The following is a 20,829-nucleotide window of genomic DNA, read 5'->3' as shown; positions in this document are numbered from 1 at the left end:
TTATGCCAGCAGCTATTTCTTAGCTGTCACCTTTAACACCCGAAACAGTTCTAGGAAAATGTAACCATATGAATAATGGATTTTCCAAGCTTTTCTGGGGTTCTGGCTGCACCAAACCTCAGTTGCATTTTGAGCAGGAGAAACTGTTCTGAAGAGATTCCAGCTCCCTTTCAATAGATGGCGCCATTTATTATTTTGTGTAGACTTCTTCAATCAAAACTTTAAAAACTTCTTATAAATGATACAGTTGTTATAAAGTACTTTATATGTACAATCAAAAAATACAGGTTGTATTCAAAAGGCCTTCCCTGTCTCTTCTGAGTATATGGAAAATTGCGCACAGTAAAAATAGAAAAAACGAACTAAAACCTTTGGTCCATTTTGTAATGAGGTTGTTGTGATCCTTTCATCAGTTGCTGTATGTCAGGCAGTATGGGAAGGATTTTATTGAGACCAGGTAATGAATAACAAGGAACAATGGCCATAAATTTCTGCAATAATGCGTGTGAAGAGATCTCTCTCAGACTCCTTTATGGTCCAATATAGCTGGGTGAGTCTTGTACTTGGTACTCAGGGTGCAAATAGCAGGGTAAGGTTGGAACACACAATGAGCACTCTACTGGCGCACAGCACAAACCACACTATAACGTCAGGTAATACCATTATACCTTGAAAGAGAGTAGCAGTTTAGATATGAGTGTGTTTTGTATATGAAATTCTGTTAGATTGTATGCTTTGTGCTAATCTTGTTGACAAACTAGCATGAAATTGGATAAATGCAAAGTCAAATTTATTAAAGCAACACTTGATAAGATATTTACAAAAACATTATTACTAAATGAATGGAACCACACAGTCTCTATTCAAAAGTGTCTTGAGACCCCTGTGTCCCCAAACTGGAAACCCTCCCCGTTTTCAGTGGGAGGGGTCTGATCCTGAGGAGACGGTATTCCACTTGATTGGACTTGTAATGTAGGCAGCTGTGGTGAGACTGGCAACAGAGAGGGTGCAAAATCTGATGCCGAGAATTGTATGTACGGGGGAGGTAGCTCTTCAGGAAGGGGAAACAAGTCTGGCTTCATCTCCACCTGCATGAGGAGAGAAACTTGGTGAGCTGGTTGCATAGCTGGGGACTGGAAGGGTCTGTCTTATAGAGACGTGCAAAGAAGCTAGAATAATTTATTTTACCTGCAAAGAACTAAGGTTGCAAAATTCTGGAAATTTTCCTGTTAATTCCCATATATTCCCATGGAAAGTTTCCAATTTGTAGTATTTCCAAAATTCCCCAGCTTATCTTCCCATGGAATGGAAATATTCTGCAAAGTTTCTGGAAATTTTCCATCCCTTTGCAACCCTATTGAGAACTAGCTAATCATTGCTGCACTTACCACTGGTCTTTGTGAATATGGTTCTGGTAAAAACTATTGCAAATAAAGCTCTACTTGCACTTGATTTAGAGTCTGAGCTAACAGAGCTTCTGAAAATTATCTGCAAATTCTTGAGCGAGTATGAAGGTTCTCTGACTCCTCACAGTTTTAGTGTACACACGTCTTCCGGTCAGCACTACCTATTCTGAATGCTGCCACTGTTGTAAAGACAGGTGCCAGGTTGGCAGCGTGTGTATCACAAAGAGGGAGAGATATTATAAACAACAGAGGTGAACACCAAATGAGCAATATCCAAATTAAAGGGGTAAATCGGGGCCAAATGTAAAGACTCATTAACATTTAGGTTTAAATCATTTTCCGACACCTTTGTCCAAAGGTGTCATAAAGGTGGCATAAATTAATTTCCACTTGTCTGTTTGCATATACCCTTCTGCTGATTATTTTTCTACATTATAGAAGCCTGCTCGCCTTGTGATACACATTTTACACATTGTGATACACATTTTACACATTGTGATACACATTGTGACGCTGAGATTCCGCTAACGCTGTGAATGGCGTAGCAATAAATATACAGTCAAAAAATAGAATTGATTGGTAGATATCTAGTCGCAACACCAGCATCCAATATCGCGCCTCACAAGTCATATTTATGTTTTAAAAACATGGATATATTTCAGGCCTTAATTAATAAAGTTTCATAGGTTTGCAGTAAATTCTGCGTAGGTTGTTTTTTTGTGATTGCTCACAATTGTGCATTCTTAATGATGCTCTGAAAGATAACCTGGGAGCCCCCCCCCCCCCCCCCCCAGTTCCGCTGTCCATGGACTGTCACGTGATGCAATGCTGTACCTCAGAATACGGAGGCGGAAGCTCCATAATGTCAATCCTGTTGTAGTGAGGTGGACTATAAAGGTCGTTTTCTTCGATGGATGGCATAGGGATGATGAAGACTGAGGTCCTTTCAGGGCGCCTGTTCAGTTCCCTCACATTCCTATCATAGCAGTGTTTAAAATACCTGGCGCAGCAGAGGATGCTGATTACTATGGCTACAAACAGCACCACGAACCTGTGGGCAGAATGAGAGCTAAGATACCAGAGAATTACAGCAAAGCCATCATCTGCTAATGAACACACACAAGCAGGGCAATGTGCTCCTTGTCAACCATAAACTGTGCCATACAATAAATAATAAAAATTACCATATATTAGAGAGGTCCAGACCCATTTATGAGATACAAATCCCTGTGGAAAACAAGAAAATTGTGTCAAAGCATCCAAATAATATATTATAAAATCAAAAGATGTCAATGAATTAATTTTACAAAAAAAAAACTTAAGTATCAAATGAGTAAATAACGATGCCCCAATAAGGAAATGTGTGGCCGATATTGATAGCTGATCATTTCGAAAGCTGATACTGATACTGAGTGTTTGGGAAGATCTGCTTAAATAAGTTTGAAGGGACGCGCCACCCAAATGAAAAAAAAAATCATTACATCCCTAAATTTATGAAAATTGGGGGTGGCAAGGTTGGCGCTGTTGCCTTTGACCTGTGGGACCAGGGTTTGAGTCTCTACCAGGGCTCCATATGTGTGGAGTTTGCATGTTCTACCCATGCAGTTGTGGGGTCTCCTCCAGCTACTCTGGTTTTCCCACCATAGTCCAAAATATACTGAGGTAAATTGGAGTTACCAAGTTGCCCATACTGTAGGTGTGAATGGTGTGTGAGTGTGCACTGTGATGGGTTGACCCCTCATTTTGGGTTATTCCCTGGCTTGCACTCATAACCTCTGGGATAGACTCTGGACCCCCCACAAGCCTGAATAGGACAGCAGTTACAGACAATGGTGGTAAATATGAAAAGTATTTATTCTTTGGTAAGAAAACACCAACTCTGGCATACAATAGTCCCAGAGCGCTATATTTTATAACTGTATACATCTTATAACAATTACAACAGAGAAGGGCTGATCATCAAGTGTGATAAACTCCATAATTTTCTGAGTAATATCTTTTGATTTTGCACTGTTTGCGCTGAATTTTCTTTTGACATCAAATGCTTTCGTTACTGACAAACTAGTGTTATTCAGCAGTGCTGCAGTCTTCTTTACTGGAACGGATTCGTTTTGCAGAAACTCTTCACTGTCTCGCCTTAAGATGAGCAATCAAATTTGTTGTGCTGTGATGTTTATTATTAGATCCTCCTCGTGAAATTTTAGCAGAGTCATGTTTGAAAGATACACTTCTAATGACATTAAAATAATTCCACGTAGCAGCCATTTTTCCAACTGTTTAGTACGAGGGTGTGCAAAGTCACCATTTTAAAGGGAGTTATTGCCGGTAAATATCGGCTCATTTTTAACCATCAGCTGATGGCAATAGTTGACCAGTACAATTGGTGCATCTACAGTAAACAATCTCAAAGTTGAAAACATTAGTCAGTAGTTTTCTTTAGATATGTTTGTTATACTTCTTTTACTCTGATTGTTCCCACCCTGGTTCTGTGCTTCTTTCTGTGTGAAGTTACTGACTGGTGGTTTGCAACCTTTCAGTTTAAGCTCTTTGTAAATTTGTAATTTCATGGATCAATAAAACTGCAGGGGTGGGATTACATTTCTATTTCTAACCATTTCTATTTCTCCAGATGCTAACAAAATCTAAATATGAAGGGCAGCAAAAAATAGTAGCTTTATTTTGGAATACTGACCAAGTGTTAGGAACCCTAATTTAGATTAGCTCAAGATAAGTAGATTTGATCCCTACGTCCAAAACCATAGAGTTCTGGTGGACTGATGTCTCTAAATTATGTTTGGGCTGTGAGTGAGTTAATCTGATTGTTGCAGAGTGTTCCAGCAGGTCTGTATGAGTTCAAAAGCTCATAGTATGTTTTGCACATACTGTATGTACATATGTAGCTGCAAGATATTATTAAATCTGATAGTAGAGGTCTGGCAGATCCATGGGATTTTGCCCCATATACAACGTGGTCCTCAGTCTTTAGTCTGCATGGGAATCCAAGAGCAGCTCTGGAATGTGGACTGCAGAGTAATTAGATGAGAAATGTAAAGACCTGAGAACATTTGCATATGATCTGAAAGACTTGGAAATGAGCTGGGAAGCAGATTTAGCTGTAGGCTGACTAGAAGCTCTTCATGCCCCTCCTGCTTACGTTATCATGCCAAGAGAGCCGTGCAGCCTGGTCCCTTGGATGCTGAAAGGTTTACTTTACTTTTTTGAATTTGAATCTTTTGAATCTTGCCCCAGGTAGAATGGGGAGCTTTTTCATGTTCTCCCTGTATTTGTGAGGTTTCTTCCCAAAGTTCAAAAGCATGTGAGGTAAGTTAGTAGATATCTCTAAACTGACCATAGTGAATCGACATGCATCCTGTCCTGGGTGTTCCCTGCCCTGTGATGGACTGGCATCCTGTCCTGCGTGTTCCCTGCCCTGTGATGGACTGGCATTCTCCTCTGGGTGTCTCCTGCCCTGTGCCCTGTGATGGACTGGCATCCTGTCCTGGGTGTCTCCTGCCCTGTGCCCTGTGTTGGACTGGCATCCTGCCCTGGGTGTCCTCTGTGCCCTGGGATAGATTCTAGGTTCACCATGTCTCAAGAGTAGCTAATAAACAGAAGGATGGATGGTTGATATTCTGTATACAGATGTCTTTGTCAGGAAATCGTGACTTCATATCAATGTCACATGGAGATCAGTATTTTATAGCTGACGGGAACAGAGACAGATGCAGGTCCCTCACTCGGTCCTCCAGTGCTGCTGTTATTTCAGTCTTTGTTTAAAGCTTTCCGAAGCTGTCCCTCATGAGACTATAATCGACATAAAGTTTACTTTTTATTCCTGTGGCTCGTTTCTTGTTACTTAAATCATAGCCGTGAGTGGTGGTCTAAGTGGCTTTGTGAAAAATCTGCTGTGAATTGTATAGAAAACAGTAAAATGAAATTAAAAGGCCATGGATCCCATATTGCAGTATGACATCTATTACCAATACGTTTTTCTTTGGGTGCACTTTATTACTTAATCCCTTTATTATTTAATTCCATAGCAGACCCTATTATCATACATTACAGTCTTACAGTTTATACGGGCTAATATTGTTAATGCAAAAATTCAGGTTGAGTACTTGCTCAATCAATAGTGAGGACTCTTTGGTGGAATAAAATATGAAGCCAGTTTCATAACCTGTATCGATTGTTTTCAATTTTTTCCTTCAGAAACCTTGATACCTGTGCTCCTGAGATGCTGACTCCGTCCATCAGATGGGTCAGCATATGAGCAGACCATGATACGATCTTTATGCTTATGTTGCGGAAAGTTATTTTATGTCACGCTCCATTTTCCATTTTCAAAGGCTATAGTTTATTCTCTTTCTTAAATATTTTTCTCTGACTAACTTCACCAAGTTCCCTTTTCAAAGGCACCGTTTGCAGAACAAAACCTTCCATAGGTGTGGGAAGATGTTTTGAGCTTGATGCTGAAAGTTGGAACAATCAATAGACTTTACTGAAGTTCTATTGTATCATTGGTAGCTATCAACAGTAACATATGTCTTTTTGTAGAAAGAATCATGACGTCACCTCTGAGCCATTGTGAGACACTTAAAATATCACTGTTTTTCTTTGATGACACAGACAAGAGGGGGCACAGAAGCACCTTCAACACCTCTACTTCCAGCTCTATTGAAGCCTAGACCTGCTTTAAGACCAATTCAGATGTAACACTAGTACAGTAGGAACCTTGGAACTTCGGATCCTTTACCACCATAATAAGTGGTGTGTGCGGTCTGTCGATATCAAGAGCAGAAAGTACATATTCTTGCTGAGTTGGCCACAATGTGTCTGCCATTTTGTGTTCTTTCATCCATCCATACTTACCCAGCAGATCCCTTAGCCAATAACGTTTAATAGTACCACAATAGTACCAAGTATATATTGTAGCATAGGCTGGCATTTTGCATGTGGACAATAGAAAAATGAAAAAATACTCAGTCACCTCCAGATTTGTAGATATTCCAGAATTAACGTGAATAAGATAAACCCTCAATTTATCAATGTATTCATCATTATTAATCTGTTTATATCAGTTCTTCTCCCCATCAAGTCCAGAATTACGAATCCATTACACGTGGACAGTCTTTTAAGTCAAATAAAGTGTTCACCAGTGAATGGTACCCTTACCTTTGTAAATTAGACAATTAATATTAAATTTGTCTGCTGTGCACTGAATGCTAATTGATCTTACACAGGCTTTGTAATTGTATATGAATATTCAAACTCACCTTTCCGAAAGAGAGCTGAGGATGAGTGGGCGGACCTTAGAGTTGTCCCCCTGGGCAGGTACGGTACGGCCCCCGGGAAATATCCCAGGCGAGTTGAACTAAACGTGGATGTCTTGGTGTGCTGTTGTTCCTATGCAGTATGCACGCCAACGCGAGGCACAGCATAAGTGCTAAGAGCGGGAATCCGACTTCTGCAATTCATCCGGAGTGGTTAAGGAGATAGGAGGCGCCACAGTGCAAAGTTCACAGCGGAACAAGTCAAGTTCCTGTGACTGAGAGATCGGCCGCTGTCATTGGTCAAATTCATTTGTTTGGAATTCCAGTTAAATCTCAGTACGCAAACTCACATCTCCATGTCCTTTTATGGAAGCTACAGTACATTATAATGGACACAAAATATCTATTCAAAGGCCTTTTATTGCACTTTTTTTTTTATTGCACACACATCCAATTCAAAACCTAGTCCCGTTTTAAGGCCAATACAGATTTAACACTAGTACAGCAGGAACCTTAGAAGGTATGTGTGGTCTATCAGTACAAACACAGAACAGAAATGACATATTATTGTAGTGGGAGGGATGGCCCCAAATCAAGCCTCACGAATCACAAGGCAGGGACACCCTGGATGGGATGTTAATCCTTAGCAGGGAAAACAAACATCACGCACTAAGGGTGATGTAGCATAATCAACAGGTGTTCATGTGTTGATCTGCAGTTGGTCATGATGACAGTTTTTTGTTGTGCTTATTAGTTTCTATCCCTTATAATATGTTCAATATATATATTTTACAATAATAGCAATATCTTTATCGTGTCACTCCTCAGCATCAAGTAGTTCACTCATCCATAATTCGTAAATTCATTCATAATAAACACTGTCGTCATCTACCGCTGCGTAACAGTAAAAAAATACATTCACAACACAAGTGTTGTCATCTCAGGTACTGTAAATGGCATATGAAGCACAGCCTGGTGCCCTGTGTTGGCCAGGATTGGCTTCAGGGAGCCACATGACCTTGGCAGGATAAGCAGCTGGAAGGTGGATGGATGGATGAATATTAAGCACTCATAAAGTCACATAAGTGGGATAACACCCAGGCCAAGTGCAATGTTTACTGAAAACTCATACCAGAATAGTGTCCTGAGTTTTAAAAGTAGTATGTTGATAAGGAACACAGATGAAAGCCGTTAGTAATATTCAGCAAGATAACTTCCTTCAGTGGGCTGCAGAGTCAGGTACTTCCTGTAATTAGTAGGTCCTTCCCATGAGCCATTGCATAGAAAGTGCTGACACTGGGTCCAAAGGTCATGCAGTAAGAAGCGTACTTTGCCAAACTGACCTGAAAAAGATCTCCTTCCCATCAGTTAAACAAAAGAATGAGGATGTAACATAAGGACACAGAGGTCCTACAGTTTGTTTCCCTAAATAGACTTTAGTGCGTGTACGCCGTGTGGTGGACTGACTCCCCCAGGGGGGGGCCCTGCCTTTAGCCCTGTGATTCCGGGGTCACGGACGCTCTGTACTGGACAAGCAATACTCAGGATGGGTGGAAAGTTTAATTCTGGTTGGCTCATGACATTACTACCTTTGGATCCAGTCCATTGCCGGTGTTTAATTTGTTGAATCAATGGATTATTACCTGAAATATGAACAATGACACCTGGCCCCCAAACCACACGGCTGAAATGGAGATCAAAGCAATCTTTCTGGATCCATTTAGCGTCCATAAAATTGTGCAAATACACTGTTTTTAAAATAAATCTCACAATGGCCATGGAGCAAATATTGTTATATTTAATTTTGTTGTCAAAATAATATTTTTAACACATGTTCAGTATTTCCCTTTTCCTTTTAATGATCACATTAGTAAAATGCTATATTTGTGAAAACATAAAAACTACATGTATATGTCATTTTAAATAATTGCACAATGTTCTACATAATGTTCTGTAAATTTATATATTACTTTATTTTAGGCTTTTTAGATGCTTATAGTATGACATTTGGCACAATTATATTAAAATAGAAAATTTAGCAAATTTTAAAATTAAATGCATGTACTCAGGAAGAACATTTTAGACCTAATTCATTAAACATTGTATATACAGTATGTTAGAGTAAAGTTACCTGTACAATATGCTGCCTCGTTTTCACTTGTATTTTGCACTACCTGAGAACACATAATTTAAATGATAACAAAAAGATAAAAAAATACTTTTTTTTCCCACCCAAACCCCAAACTAAGTTACTAATCTTTATGCAGGATATTAATCTTCAGTCTGACGGCAGTTCAGCACACAGCAATGGAAAATCCTGGAGAGGATTCATGAGGATAAACAAGACTTTGGAAACTGAGCGAGAAATCTGCGAGTGCAGACTTCGTGTGTTGTAGTTCAATTCCATTGCAGAAGCTATTTATGCTAACAAACTGAACAGATTTACGACACCCTCTCAATAATCCCAGAAACAGTCTGACTGCAGAATTCCTACAACAGCTATGCTTGGGGCAACCCATCAGCTTTTGCCTTGACTTGTATTCAAGCAACAGTGTGAAAGTACAATAAAAACATAAATCAAAATGGACAGTAAGTAATGCCCATGGAGCCAGTGTTCAACAGCTCGTTCTCCCAGTAGACCCACTGTAGTACAAACACTGGTATAGGAAGAGCTTGTTAGCTGGTGGGCTCCACATAGTTGCCTGGGAAGTAGCCCTCCACACCGTTCAGGACTCCCTCACACCAGCCGTCCTCATTCCTCTTCGTTAGGTAGATGATGTCACCTTCTTGGAAGGTCAAGTCGCCAAGCTTGTCTGAGCTGTAGCTGTACAAAGCCACCACTGTGAAGGCAGAACACCCAAGAGTCACAACGACGGCACATAGTAAGAGAACGACCACGGCCATAAATACATCAGAGGCGATATCCCCTGATCAGCTAGCTGCCCTTGGCTTGCAGTAAAGACAAAGTCTAATCTGAGCACTTTCCTGCTTTTTTATGGCAACAATCAGTTCATCATCATCAGTCATTTGTGCCAGGTGAATCGCTAGCATTTATTGTCACATCCACCTTTTTTACTCTGTTGCATTTCTGTAAAAAAGGCCAGGAATACCTTTCTCCAGGTAATTGGCGGGTGCACACTGGTCATAATCAATAGGAGGAGGGAGGGGTGGTATATCACCATATTCCTCTGTGGTATCAGGGGGAGGGGGTGGAATCTGGAACTCTAGGTCTAACACAGAAAACAGAAACACAATGTGTGAGAAGAGACATCTTGGATCTCCTTGGCTTGATAACACAGGTTTCAATAACCAGACAGGAAGTCTATGTTTCCAGTGAAAAGTGCAACAAAACATCTCCCTGAATGTCACTACTATGAACAACGTAAGGTGACACTGTTTTTTATGTCATTGTAAATGATTTCAGAAGTTAGGGTCCCTCAGCATATCAATGTTCCTACAGCAACTGGAAAAGAGGTCAGTTTTAGTCACTTAAGCATCAAATTCACTGCTCAGTGAATATTCTTGGTCCTGTTAAGGGTCTCCAGATGTTCGACCATCTCTACCCCAAGAAAGCCCACTCACCCAGATGCTGTAAGCGAGAGGTCAGGCTGTACAAAGGGCTCAACAAGGCCAGGGGGGCTAGAGGAGGAGGGTATGGGGGGGGCGGGGGGATGATGACTGGGCGGCGAGCACAGAGAGACACACAGCTCATTGGTGAAACCAAAGCAAGACATTGGACAAGCACAGTCAAAGTATTACTGGTGAGGAATACAATGTAACTACAATGTCTATAATCGATTCTATTCTTTAATCAGGTGTGGCAGAAAGTCTCTGCAGAAGGATGAAATCTGGTTATGTTTAAAGAAACAAGGCTGACACTGTCCATAAATAGCTTTTTGACAAACTGCATAACCTTCATATTTAACTTGAAGTTGAAGTTGGCATTTGTTCCGAACGGCACATAAGTGATGGCGAAACACTGCTGCATATTTATAGTCAAAAATATCACAGTTATAGTGTGTTTCAGTGATTGTGAATATGTGGCCACTTCCTGGGTACCTGGGTGATTGTTTTTTTCTGTGGCATAGTGGTGTTGGGCTGTGGAAAGGCGTAGAAACCGGCTTACGTGGGCGAGAAGAGGGGAGAGTGAGAGACAGAGTGTGCAGCGAGCGCACGGAGGGGGTCAGGCGGCCCCGGAGCGACCCTGAGCGTGAGCTGGGCGGGTAGCGCTGTCCCCGAGAGCGCTTGGAGCGAGGAACTGAAGCCCGGAGTAAGCGAAGGTGAAGAAGACACAAAAACACAAGTATCAAGGCACAGTTCAGCGAAACCCCAGAAAGAGAGAAGCCGGCAACCCAGCCGGGGCAGCAGGCAGCGCAGTGCGTAGGAGATGACAGTCTGTCGCCCCCTCGTGAATCTGCATCGGGCAGAATTTTTTAAGGTAATTTAAATATGGGTCACGCCGGCAGAACAAGTTTGGACCAGCATAACCAGCATAACAGTGAGAGTCCACAAAAGTCCATAGTGGGGGAAAAAGTGGCAGCCGGCCACTTGTTACCTGAGCTGAAATCATTCGGTACAGGAGGTGGGCCCGGAAAATCGAGGACATCAACAGCAGGGGGGGGCAAAGGCTGGTCTGGTATCATAGGGAAGGAGTTTTCTTCAGCCACTGGAATCGGAAATTAGGCTTTAGGTCATATGTGTTATTCCGTTCAATGTTATACTCAGAGCCTGTTTTGCAGGCTTGCTTAACCACATCCTGCTGCAATGTCACAGACATAAACTGGGACTTGTCTCTAAGGAAGGCGAACAGTTTGATTTTTGTGGTCCCTCATATTTAACAGAAACTCCACTCTCCAAAAATAAGGCAGGATGTGTTACTCTTTTGTGAATAAATGCATTTATAATAGAAGTGTTTTCACGCTCCTGACTCCAGAACCCAGCTACAGAACCAGCTACAGAACCAGCTATGCAGACCTTGTTGTATCATTCAGCTTTTTACTGAAAGTACTGACCGGTCTCTAGTGGGGGGGCAGGCGGGGGAGGTGGGATAGAGGGTCCAGGGGGTGGCGGAGGTGGTGGGGGAGGCACATCTAGGGAGTTGCTTGAGGATGGAGGAGGTGGCGGATAAGGCACGCTGGGCTCAGCCAGGAAAGGGGGAGGGAGTGAATTGTCCTCCATGGGAGTAGCGGCGACGTTGGGAATCACAGGTGGGGGCACTGCAACTCCGAAGCTGGACCTGCGGGGGGGAAGACTTCAAAAGCTATAAACACAGCAGGGATACAGCAGACAACAGCTGAACATGCCGAGGTCTCGCCTGAAACAGGAAGCAGCTCCCATGGTTCTAAAACTAGAACTAAGAAATGGTACAAGTTGATCATAGGTTATGCTAATTAACAGCACCTTTCCCTGTAATTATTTGGAGATTTTCCAGATTTTTCGCTGATATTACAAAATAATATTAGGGATTGTCTGATCCTGCTTTCTCAAAAAATGTACATTGCTTTGGCTTAAATCATCTGCTAAAATGTGAATATCACTACCATGTAACTGGAAACTCCCACCCGCCCTCAAGCTTACCCAACGGAGCGCTCATTGAGGGAGGAGAGGGATGGTCCCCTGGACATCGCTGGGGCCACGGGGCACTGCACGGGCTCGGGGGCACGGCTGGTCCGGCTGCAGAAGCACCCGGCACGCGGCTGTTATGGTCAACTAGCAAGCAGGCACTTTCACTGCATCTCAGGTCAGATTAATGTGGAACTCAGGCTCTGACCCTCCATTACACCAGTGTTGCCCAGTCCGGTCCCCGGGGACCCACAGACACTCCATGTTTTTGATCCCGCCCAGCTCCCAGGAGTTCAGAGGGAGCAAAACCGTCGACCGACTGTGGGTCCCTGAGGATTTGGTTGGGTAACACTGCATTACACCATAAAACTCTTGTTCATATAATGTATGCAAGAAAAAAAAATTCAACAAAAAAAATGTCATTTTTTTCCCTAAATCATCCACCAGTAAGGCAAACAGTGTCACTGCAATCAAAACATTCCTTTAACACAGGCATGACAGGCATCACACTATAAACTTAGATTTTTCTAATACAGATGCTCCTCGACTTATGATGGAGTTACGTTCTGATGAACTTATTGTAAGTTTAAAATGTCATAAGTTGAACGTGAATTTGATATGATATGTATATAAATATATATAAAGGTAGATAGGAGTGATTGAAGACAGCAGTAATTGAAAATAAAATAAATGCAAATACAAATTTATCCTATCGTGAAAGTACTGGAAGTGTGGCTGCATGGGCACTGCCGTCACCTGGCATCAGTGGAAAACATCATGCGGTGTATCGCCAGCCGAGGGACAGAAATTCAGAATTCAAAGTCTGATGACTTTTGAATGTGCGTTGCTATCATACCATCGTAAAATGCGTGAAAATATCGGCCAGGCTGTATAACTTCAGCCTGAGCGCCTGCAGGTCACATTCTGTGGTTGTTCAGGTTTTTCACCTTCGACCCAATGACTGTGGTTTCCTATTCCTGTTAATAGGGATCATCCGTCTTCTGCCACGCCCGTAATCTTCCTAACTTGGGTGTGTCTCAGATTGATAAGGGTTCCTAACCTTGGTCAGGATGAGCAATCAGTAGCAGATTGCTGAATCATTTCTCAGACACTGACAGAGACAAAATAGATAAGGTATCTGCCCAAGCTAAGATTCGCTATTACACCGACTGTGACGTACTGTACCTGTACACATGACTGTGGTCATGACTCAATCATACGCAGATAGTATCTGCTAACCTTTTTCCGCAGGCGCAGTTTACTTACTGTATGCCTATGAATTCAGCAGCAACTACAGTATTTTCCCCGGAAGTAGTGCGATCTGATGTCACAGAATACAAATAGGATTTTCCAAAAACAGGACAAAACACTGACGTACCCCAGAGTGCCCCCGGCATCCCGGCTGCTCTGTTTGCGGATCATGGTGCCTGTCTTTCCCAGCTGCTTCCCAGAGTCCTGAGAATGAAATGTGAGATCTCACCATCCAGCATCTCAGCAACAGAAAGTGCCTTTGTTATCTCCATAGCCTCCTGTGAGGAAAACTCCCCTACTGGCAAAGAGCACTCCGAGAAGATCTGAACAGCGCTCACAATTTATGCTTTTGTAATTAACCATAAATATCTTCATATTTGGTGTGAGGCACAGCAGATGCACCCATCAGGACTTACAAGTGCCCTGATATAAGAATTTCAAGAACATCACAGTGTTTGGTTAATACATGGTAATACAGAATACGCTGAAATTTGTCAAGAGTATCAGGAAATCGAAATTTCCGTTTTTAACTGGGAGTTAATTATTCCCTGAAATTAATTACATTAGAAAATAAGGTTCACAATAAAAGAAAATATTTTGTGTTGTTTTCTTACCATTATTTACAAATTACTGATTTTTTGTAAACTCACAGAATATGAATCATATATACAGTATACACTTAGCACATGGATTGATACATTCTCACCACAAGGGGGCAGGCTTTGGAATGATATATTCATAAATAATTTATGTACAGGTATTTTAATTCCTTATCTTGCATAGATACCAAGTCAAGCGAGTTCAGTTCAATTCTGAGAAAACCGTTTTTGCTGTGATGTCAAATATGTTATTTTTGTGCGTCAAGTAACACTACACGGTATTTAGGCCTTCAGCCAAATGTACCAAACACTGTCCTTTTTTCACAGATGATTTTTTTGCCCCTCCGAAAGTAGTATTTGCTTCACACATGCATGCAGCATTTCCTTTGTAGGCAAACATAAACACATTTATGGTGCAGAGCAAGGCAGAAGGAGACAGAAGCAGAGAGAAGCAGCGTGAGACACTGCCCAGTGAGGCAGGCCAGCCGACATTGTCCCTCCACTGCGACAACGGGCTCTGCAATCTCACAATCATGATCTTTCCACAGCCTGACTATGTAAAAACAGGCAGCCTCGGGTGCGTGCACACATGGGGCTCGGCACACGGCCACGTCTGGTGTCTGCTGGCGCGTTTCTGAAGGGGTTCCTCTCGGTGGAAAAAAAAAAGGCTGTAATTGAGGTCGTCTCACTGCAACTGCATCATATCACACAGGATGTGGGAAGCTAGTATGTGCAAGAGTGTCTCAGTGCGATTGGCTGAGTTGAGAAACAGGCTCTAATAACAAAGCTTCTCGGTTTTTGTAGGAAATGTCACTGTGTGGAGCAACAAGCATTATTTCAGACTCTGCCATACATAGCATAGTACATCATAAGCAACACATAACGTACTACTGACCTCAAAAGTGTCCGCTAAAGAAATAAATGTAAAATATAAACATTAAACTCAGTATCTCGTCTGTTGTAATATAATTGAACTGCACTCAAGCATATTGGGAGCAGTCTGGGTCTCCGTCCAACATACATTCAATTGCTGCATTTGTGGTGCTATTGTACCAATGACCAACATTCACATAATAAAGCTATGGGCAATGTAGACATGCTGATTAGTCTATTTGCACATCTTTGGGCTGCAGGAGGAAACTGGAGAATCAGGAGGAACGCTTCTCGACACAGGGAGAGCACACAGACTCCACAAACACAGAGCGGAGGCGGGATTTCAACCCGTAACCCGGGTTACCGGCCAGCTACAGTAGCTAAATGCTACAGTCATTACTACCAATTCATAAATGCAGTTATGAACTAAATACTGAGAAATAAAAATGAAAACGGAGCGTGCTGTCTGGAGCAGTCTATTCCGATCCGCGCCTCCAGGCATGGCTGACACTGCAGTACTTACGGCCGGCTAGTTGGATGCACATTGCATGTATGAAGGAAAAGTAGAGCGACTTATCTGACACTTTTTTCAGAGGTCCTTAACACTTATTGCATCTGTACACTTGTGGCCAAACACAAAATGTATGACGTGCTTTTTTTCCGGATCTAATAGGGCTTGGCTACCATGTATTCATGCAAATGGTTTCATTCTTTACTGTTCCGTGAAGGTATTACAAACAGGAAAACGTATGTTATGATGATTCAACGCCCGTTAAATCTGGGGGAACCTCAGTCTGTAACATGTGTTCCTAGTGCACCGGGACTGCTGGGGAGTTTGGACGAGCCTAGAACCCAGCCTAACTCACCTTCATGCCATGTCCCACTGAATCCAGGGCAGAGTAGGTGATGGGTGTGCGTGAGTACTTTGGCTGGGCATCCTGGGGGGCGGGGGAGATGATCTTCTGGCTACGCGGCACCTTCTTCACGGTGGTGAACACACCGATCTCTCTCCGAGCCACCTTCTCACGGTGCATATCTACCGTCTGAGAGAGAAGCACATTTGAATTACTCTCTTCTCAGAATCACAAGAATCACAAGTTTTCTCCTGCTTTGGTCGTGGGGGACCTCGTGGTGCCTGTACCTGTCATCGCCAGGTCACTAGTTCAAATCTCATGGTGCGTGACTGCTATTGCTGAAGGAACTGGTCGCCCCCGCCTTGTCTACTTCAGATACAGGTGGGTGCTAAATAAATGTAATGTAAACATCATGTTCTGCTTTGTTGCCCATTAGATTGCATTTTCCAGAATTCTAAGGATTGCTTTAGCTGGATTCCCCTTCATTAAAATGGGGAAAAAGAGTTAACTATTCCTAGAATCCTTCCTGAATTCCCAAAGAGCAACGGGAGTGTTAATCACGGTTAATCGGTTTATTCAGAAGCACACAAAGTGATGTCAGTCCCGCATTGCTGCCCCATTAGCACAGGTGACCTGGTTTGGCATGCCGTGCACGTATGCCGTGCCAGGGGAATGGCTGCCAGGAATTGGGTGCTGGGAATGGGGGGCTCTACTGGGACATGGGACTAGAGGTCTCTCCCCCCCACCCCCGCTCCACTAGTAAACGGACGAGCCGCACAATAGACTCTGGAAGCAGTCCAAGGAAGGAGAGGGCAGTTTAATACACTGATCACAGACTCATAGAAGTAAAAGGGGGGGGTGGGGGTTGGGGGGGGCGCCCCCGTCTCTATGCTGCCTGGTGCTTGCGCTCTGAGGAAGGCCGCACTAATCTGTAGGCAATAGAGGGCTGCCTCAGAGCACCTCAGAAAGGGAGCTGGCAGGGATGTGAAATCAGACACCATCTCCGTGGGAAAAGGCAGACGCTTGTTTGAGAGTCGCACAATGAGCGGGGAGAGAAATTCATTACGTGTTGCATCCCTCGCGGTGCAAGTGGCAGCTTCATTTCTGACTCACACCACCTTCTAGTAAATTTTGCGTATCTCTCCATAGTCAGAGCACCGAACTCTTAGCATCGGCGTGTGCTAATGCAGTGTACGCGGGTAGGCCAGGCCCGCAGGCAGAAATGAATTTCAAGGGGAACCGGCAAATTTCTACGGGGGGGGGTTCAAATCTGCGAAATTACTATGTGGTTACGTGCCTGATCTAGGCATTCCCATTACATGCACTGGCCTTATTACTGCACACAGACAAATCACATTCAAACTGTTACACTGGGCTTATTACTACACACAGGCTAAATTTTGGTAACACTTAAAGCAGTCATCATAATGCATTATAGATACCTTCATAATGCATTATAATGCATTCATAAAGTATTGTAAACATAGCTATAACTATTTATAAAAGGCATAACACATGTCTGAGTGACTGATGCAAGAATTTGTTAATATTCAGTTAACATCGTTTATAACAACAGTGAGTATGTATGAACCTGCATGCTGAATATTTGAATGAACAAATGACCTTCGCATGACTGGCCATTATGAGACACACGGTTGGCTCTACCTGGGACAGCAAGTTGACTGAGGATTCCATCTTGCTCAGCTGAGTGGTCTGGGCGTCCAGAAGCTTGAGAACATTGCTGGCCAGTGTGCTGATCTGGTAGGCCACGCTGGCCAGTGACTGGGTGGTGTACGCTCTGGTCTCCTCCAAGGCCTTCTTATGGTCATTGCCCTGATATCGCAGCAGAAGGAACAACAGGTCATGAGACAGATGCTGTCTTAACCTGCAGTAACCTCTAAAATGGCTCTTCCTGTATTGCTGGGATGGGGGTCAAAAAGGAGAATCAGTGAAAAAGGCTACAGCAGTAAAATGCAGTTGTAGGATGATTGTAGAACCCTGCTGATCAGGCTACTTGAATTCCAAAAGTCTTTCATACAAAACAAAGTGTTTCCATTATTCTGCAACATTTTTACTTGGGGAGGGTGGATGAAACAGCAGGTCTCTGCTACTGTTACAAATATATCCTTTGGAATATGAAGTAATACATGATGAATGTACCTGCTGTTTTCATTCATGCTGCATCCATCACAGCCCCTTACTGTGTTTTCCTCTGCCCTGTCTGCATCTGTACTGTAATCTAATCTAATCACGTTACCACATGACTGAACCTGTCTTTTGCCAAGAATCTCACCACTTGTCCAAGCCTCTGTAATATTTATTCCTATCATAGTTTGTCAGTAAAATTAAAGTTCAACAAACCAATAACTAAATTTGTCTGTATACATCATCTCCCACTCGCTTCTTGTGAACTAGAAATAGCACTTTCTGTAGTTTCAATAAATGTTCACTATTTTGCATTGATTTCTGTGTTAAAATTAGGGTTTATTTTCTGTTCAAGTGTGCAGTTTCCCACACATATGGATGGAAATAGTCTTATAACCACTCATTTAGTTCTGCTTTCACAATTACTCAAACCGGTATTGGTAACTGCTATGAATCCAAATCCTTTTTATTCGCTAGCTTTTATCACGTATATGAACCAGTAGAGAGTCAAGCTGTTACAATGAACTTCAGAAATGCTTTCTTTTGTCTGAAAACCCAGCCCTATTAGGGAAAATATGTTAAGATATTTTAGGTTGACCAATCTCTGTGAGCACAGGGCAAAGGTGCTTCTCACTTAACACACTATTTCTGCTGTCTCTTTCTAGCTATCCTGAAATGATTTTGATGGCTGGCTTTTCCAAGCATGTGTGTTTTCAAGCAACTTAAAGAATCGCATAACTCTGAAACACAGGCAAAGAGACAAGCCCAGACAGGCAGGGAAAATTTTGCCCCAAGAAAGATAGTTTAAAAGCGTTTATACTTTTTTCTCTCACTAGATGTCAGGTATTTCAAGACTAATTATCTAAAACATAATGCCTTTATGGTTTAAATATGTATATGCTCTTAGCGTTCAGTTGAGTGACGCCTGTTGAATGAATCAAGCGACACTTTTCTCTTAAAACTGTAAGAAGCGATTAAAGGAAATTAAGACGCAATATCAAAAAGCGTAACGTCACTTTAAACATTTAGTGAATTTCAGCTCTATGCACGTTTAACTTGTTTTTTTTTTGCCAATGTCATCCCTAGACCCTTCGCACATTTTGTCACCACTATTGAATCATCGCACACAAATATTTTAAGTAAAGGCATACATTTTAAAAATGAAGATTTTTAAGTGTGGAGTACTGAAACATCATGCCTTATTCAAGTTGCACACAGAATGTGTGCGTTTTACTGTTTAGTTAACATTTGTATTTGTCGACATGCCTTCTCACTCATTCTTAAATATTTCTTAACCGACGTTTAGAATTATCTTACCGTATTTTATATAGCGCACCCAAATGCGGCATATATATGTTGAAACGTATATGTAAAATTAAGTCAGTCACGTGACATCACCGAAAAAGTGAAAAACCATTTAAGACCTTTTATTCTAGTTGGCTTTAGGCAGGGACAGCTCCGTAGTGTACAGTTTCACTCACCTCCAGATAGTTGCGCTCGCAGTATTCCGCGACCTCGTGCAGGTTATTATAATTGTCAAGGAGAGTCTGCCGTGCGGCAGGAGCCTCCTGCAGGATCTTCTTTATATCATCGGTACAGTTCTGGTCCTTCATGTTTGCCCGGGGTCCCCTTCAGGGCTCCGTAGTGAGCTTCTCTCCCAGCAGGAGCTGAGAGACGGTCCGGCACGGATAAAGAGAAGCGTAACTCGGAGAGTCCGACTTCTGTTCCTGTTCGAGATGAAGGAGACCGCAGCAGCGCTACGGCGCAGATGAGAGGGGCGGGGGCGCTCGGCGCCCCTCTGCTGACCGAGATACTGTTTGCCTCCGAGCTTCAGTCTTGTTCTCAACTCCCTGGCATTATTAAATGCTAGATGGTTTAGACATGCGCAGGCCGTCCTCGGATGTTTTAAACATCAAACAAAGAGATAGAGCAGACAAAGCTTTGCGGTTCATGACCGTAGACAGGAAGAGAGAAATTTCTTGTCTGGTTTGTTTGCTAAAGATAAATTCAGGAATATATGAAATATTAAGTTTCATGTCAGTTTTTACTTCCGAATTTGTAGGGAAGTACCAGCTTCCTCATTATAGGTCGTATTTTTAAAATCGCTTTAAGTCAGCTGCCCGCTGTGAGTCTCGCAACAACACATTTAAGAAGTCAAAAATTAAAAATGGCTTCTATATACATTAAAACTAAAATACTGAAATAGGGGCCCTGCAGTCTATAAAATACTGGTAAAGCACCTGTGTCATGAAATCCCTGTTCTTTTTTTTCAGTTTTGGAACATATTCTGTTATTGTGTATATTCTAAATACAACTACAGTGCCATATATAATAAATTAGGCCAGTATTTCCCAACCCGATCCTCAGGGACCCACATACGGTCCTGTCAGGGTCAGCACCTGTCTGTCCTAGTCTTTCGTGTCTTCTCCCCGTTTGGCCAGCAGGTGTCACTGGCCATCCTGTCCTCCACATTGTCAAAGTTTTAGTGTGTTTCTTCTGCTCCTGAAGACTGCTGCATGGCTCAGTGTGCTGAGTATGAGGTCACTAACTCATTTGTTATCTGTTCAAAACCTGCCTCCTTTGCATTTTGTAGAATTTGTTTCCTAGTGTTTCATTTGTATCAGTTTTTCTAGTTCCTGTGTTTTGTGATTTGTATTTGGTTTTGGTTTTTTGCTTTGTGCCCGTGGTTGTATTTTACCTGTCTGTTATTTCCCTAGTGATAGATGCTGTTTCCTAGTTTGAGTTTCATGATTTAGTTTTATAAGATTCACCTGTTGCCTGTTTTACCAGCCCTTGTTAATTGTTTTCATCTGTCCTGTGTTACTCTTGTTACCCTTGTGGGCCCCTGAGGACTGGATTGGGAAACATG

The 20,829-nt window shown here is 42.4% G+C and overlaps 1 protein-coding gene and 1 non-coding gene across 4 annotated transcripts; both read right to left on the bottom strand.

Moving 5' to 3' along the window:
- Positions 1-377: 377 nt before the first annotated feature.
- si:dkey-283b1.6 (uncharacterized) lies at positions 378-6,852 on the bottom strand. Its single transcript, XR_011991777.1, has 4 exons — positions 6,680-6,852; positions 2,591-2,633; positions 2,241-2,457; positions 378-1,088 (listed from the first exon to the last, which is right to left on the bottom strand). It is a non-coding gene; the product is annotated as an uncharacterized si:dkey-283b1.6 (transcript).
- A 1,600-nt stretch (positions 6,853-8,452) lies between these two features.
- Positions 8,453-19,973, bottom strand: abi3b (ABI family, member 3b). Of its 3 annotated transcripts, XM_072712434.1 has the most exons (11): positions 19,442-19,973; positions 17,481-17,648; positions 15,828-16,004; positions 13,617-13,693; positions 12,254-12,349; positions 11,689-11,912; positions 11,232-11,342; positions 10,803-10,934; positions 10,259-10,354; positions 9,787-9,906; positions 8,453-9,516 (listed from the first exon to the last, which is right to left on the bottom strand). In XM_072712434.1, the coding sequence occupies exons 1-11, from the start codon at positions 19,571-19,573 to the stop codon at positions 9,353-9,355; spliced, it is 1,497 nt and encodes a 498-aa protein (XP_072568535.1). In that variant the 5' UTR covers positions 19,574-19,973; the 3' UTR covers positions 8,453-9,352. The 3 variants fall into 3 exon arrangements, with proteins under 3 accessions (XP_072568535.1, XP_072568536.1, XP_072568537.1); XM_072712435.1 differs by lacking the exon at positions 10,259-10,354 and having other exon boundaries at positions 19,442-19,970; XM_072712436.1 differs by lacking the exons at positions 10,259-10,354; positions 10,803-10,934 and having other exon boundaries at positions 19,442-19,960.
- Between the last annotated feature and the right edge of the window lie 856 nt (positions 19,974-20,829).

The sequence above is a fragment of the Paramormyrops kingsleyae genome, chromosome 5 (assembly GCF_048594095.1).
Source record: "Paramormyrops kingsleyae isolate MSU_618 chromosome 5, PKINGS_0.4, whole genome shotgun sequence".
Lineage (NCBI taxonomy): Eukaryota > Metazoa > Chordata > Actinopteri > Osteoglossiformes > Mormyridae > Paramormyrops > Paramormyrops kingsleyae.
Note: the sequence above shows the minus strand (reverse complement) of the source record. Positions and strands in the feature narration are given on the sequence as shown.

Excerpts from the sequence above, each read along its gene's own strand:
- abi3b (XM_072712434.1), bottom strand. The coding sequence starts at position 19,573 with ATGAAGGACCAGAACTGTACCGATGATATAAAGAAGATCCTGCAGGAG. Across the intron at positions 17,649-19,441 it reads GCGAGCGCAACTATCTGGAG|GGCAATGACCATAAGAAGGC; the intron begins GTGAGTGAAACT and ends CTGCGATATCAG. Across the intron at positions 11,913-12,253 it reads CTCAATGAGCGCTCCGTTGG|GTCCAGCTTCGGAGTTGCAG; the intron begins GTAAGCTTGAGG and ends TCCCCCCCGCAG.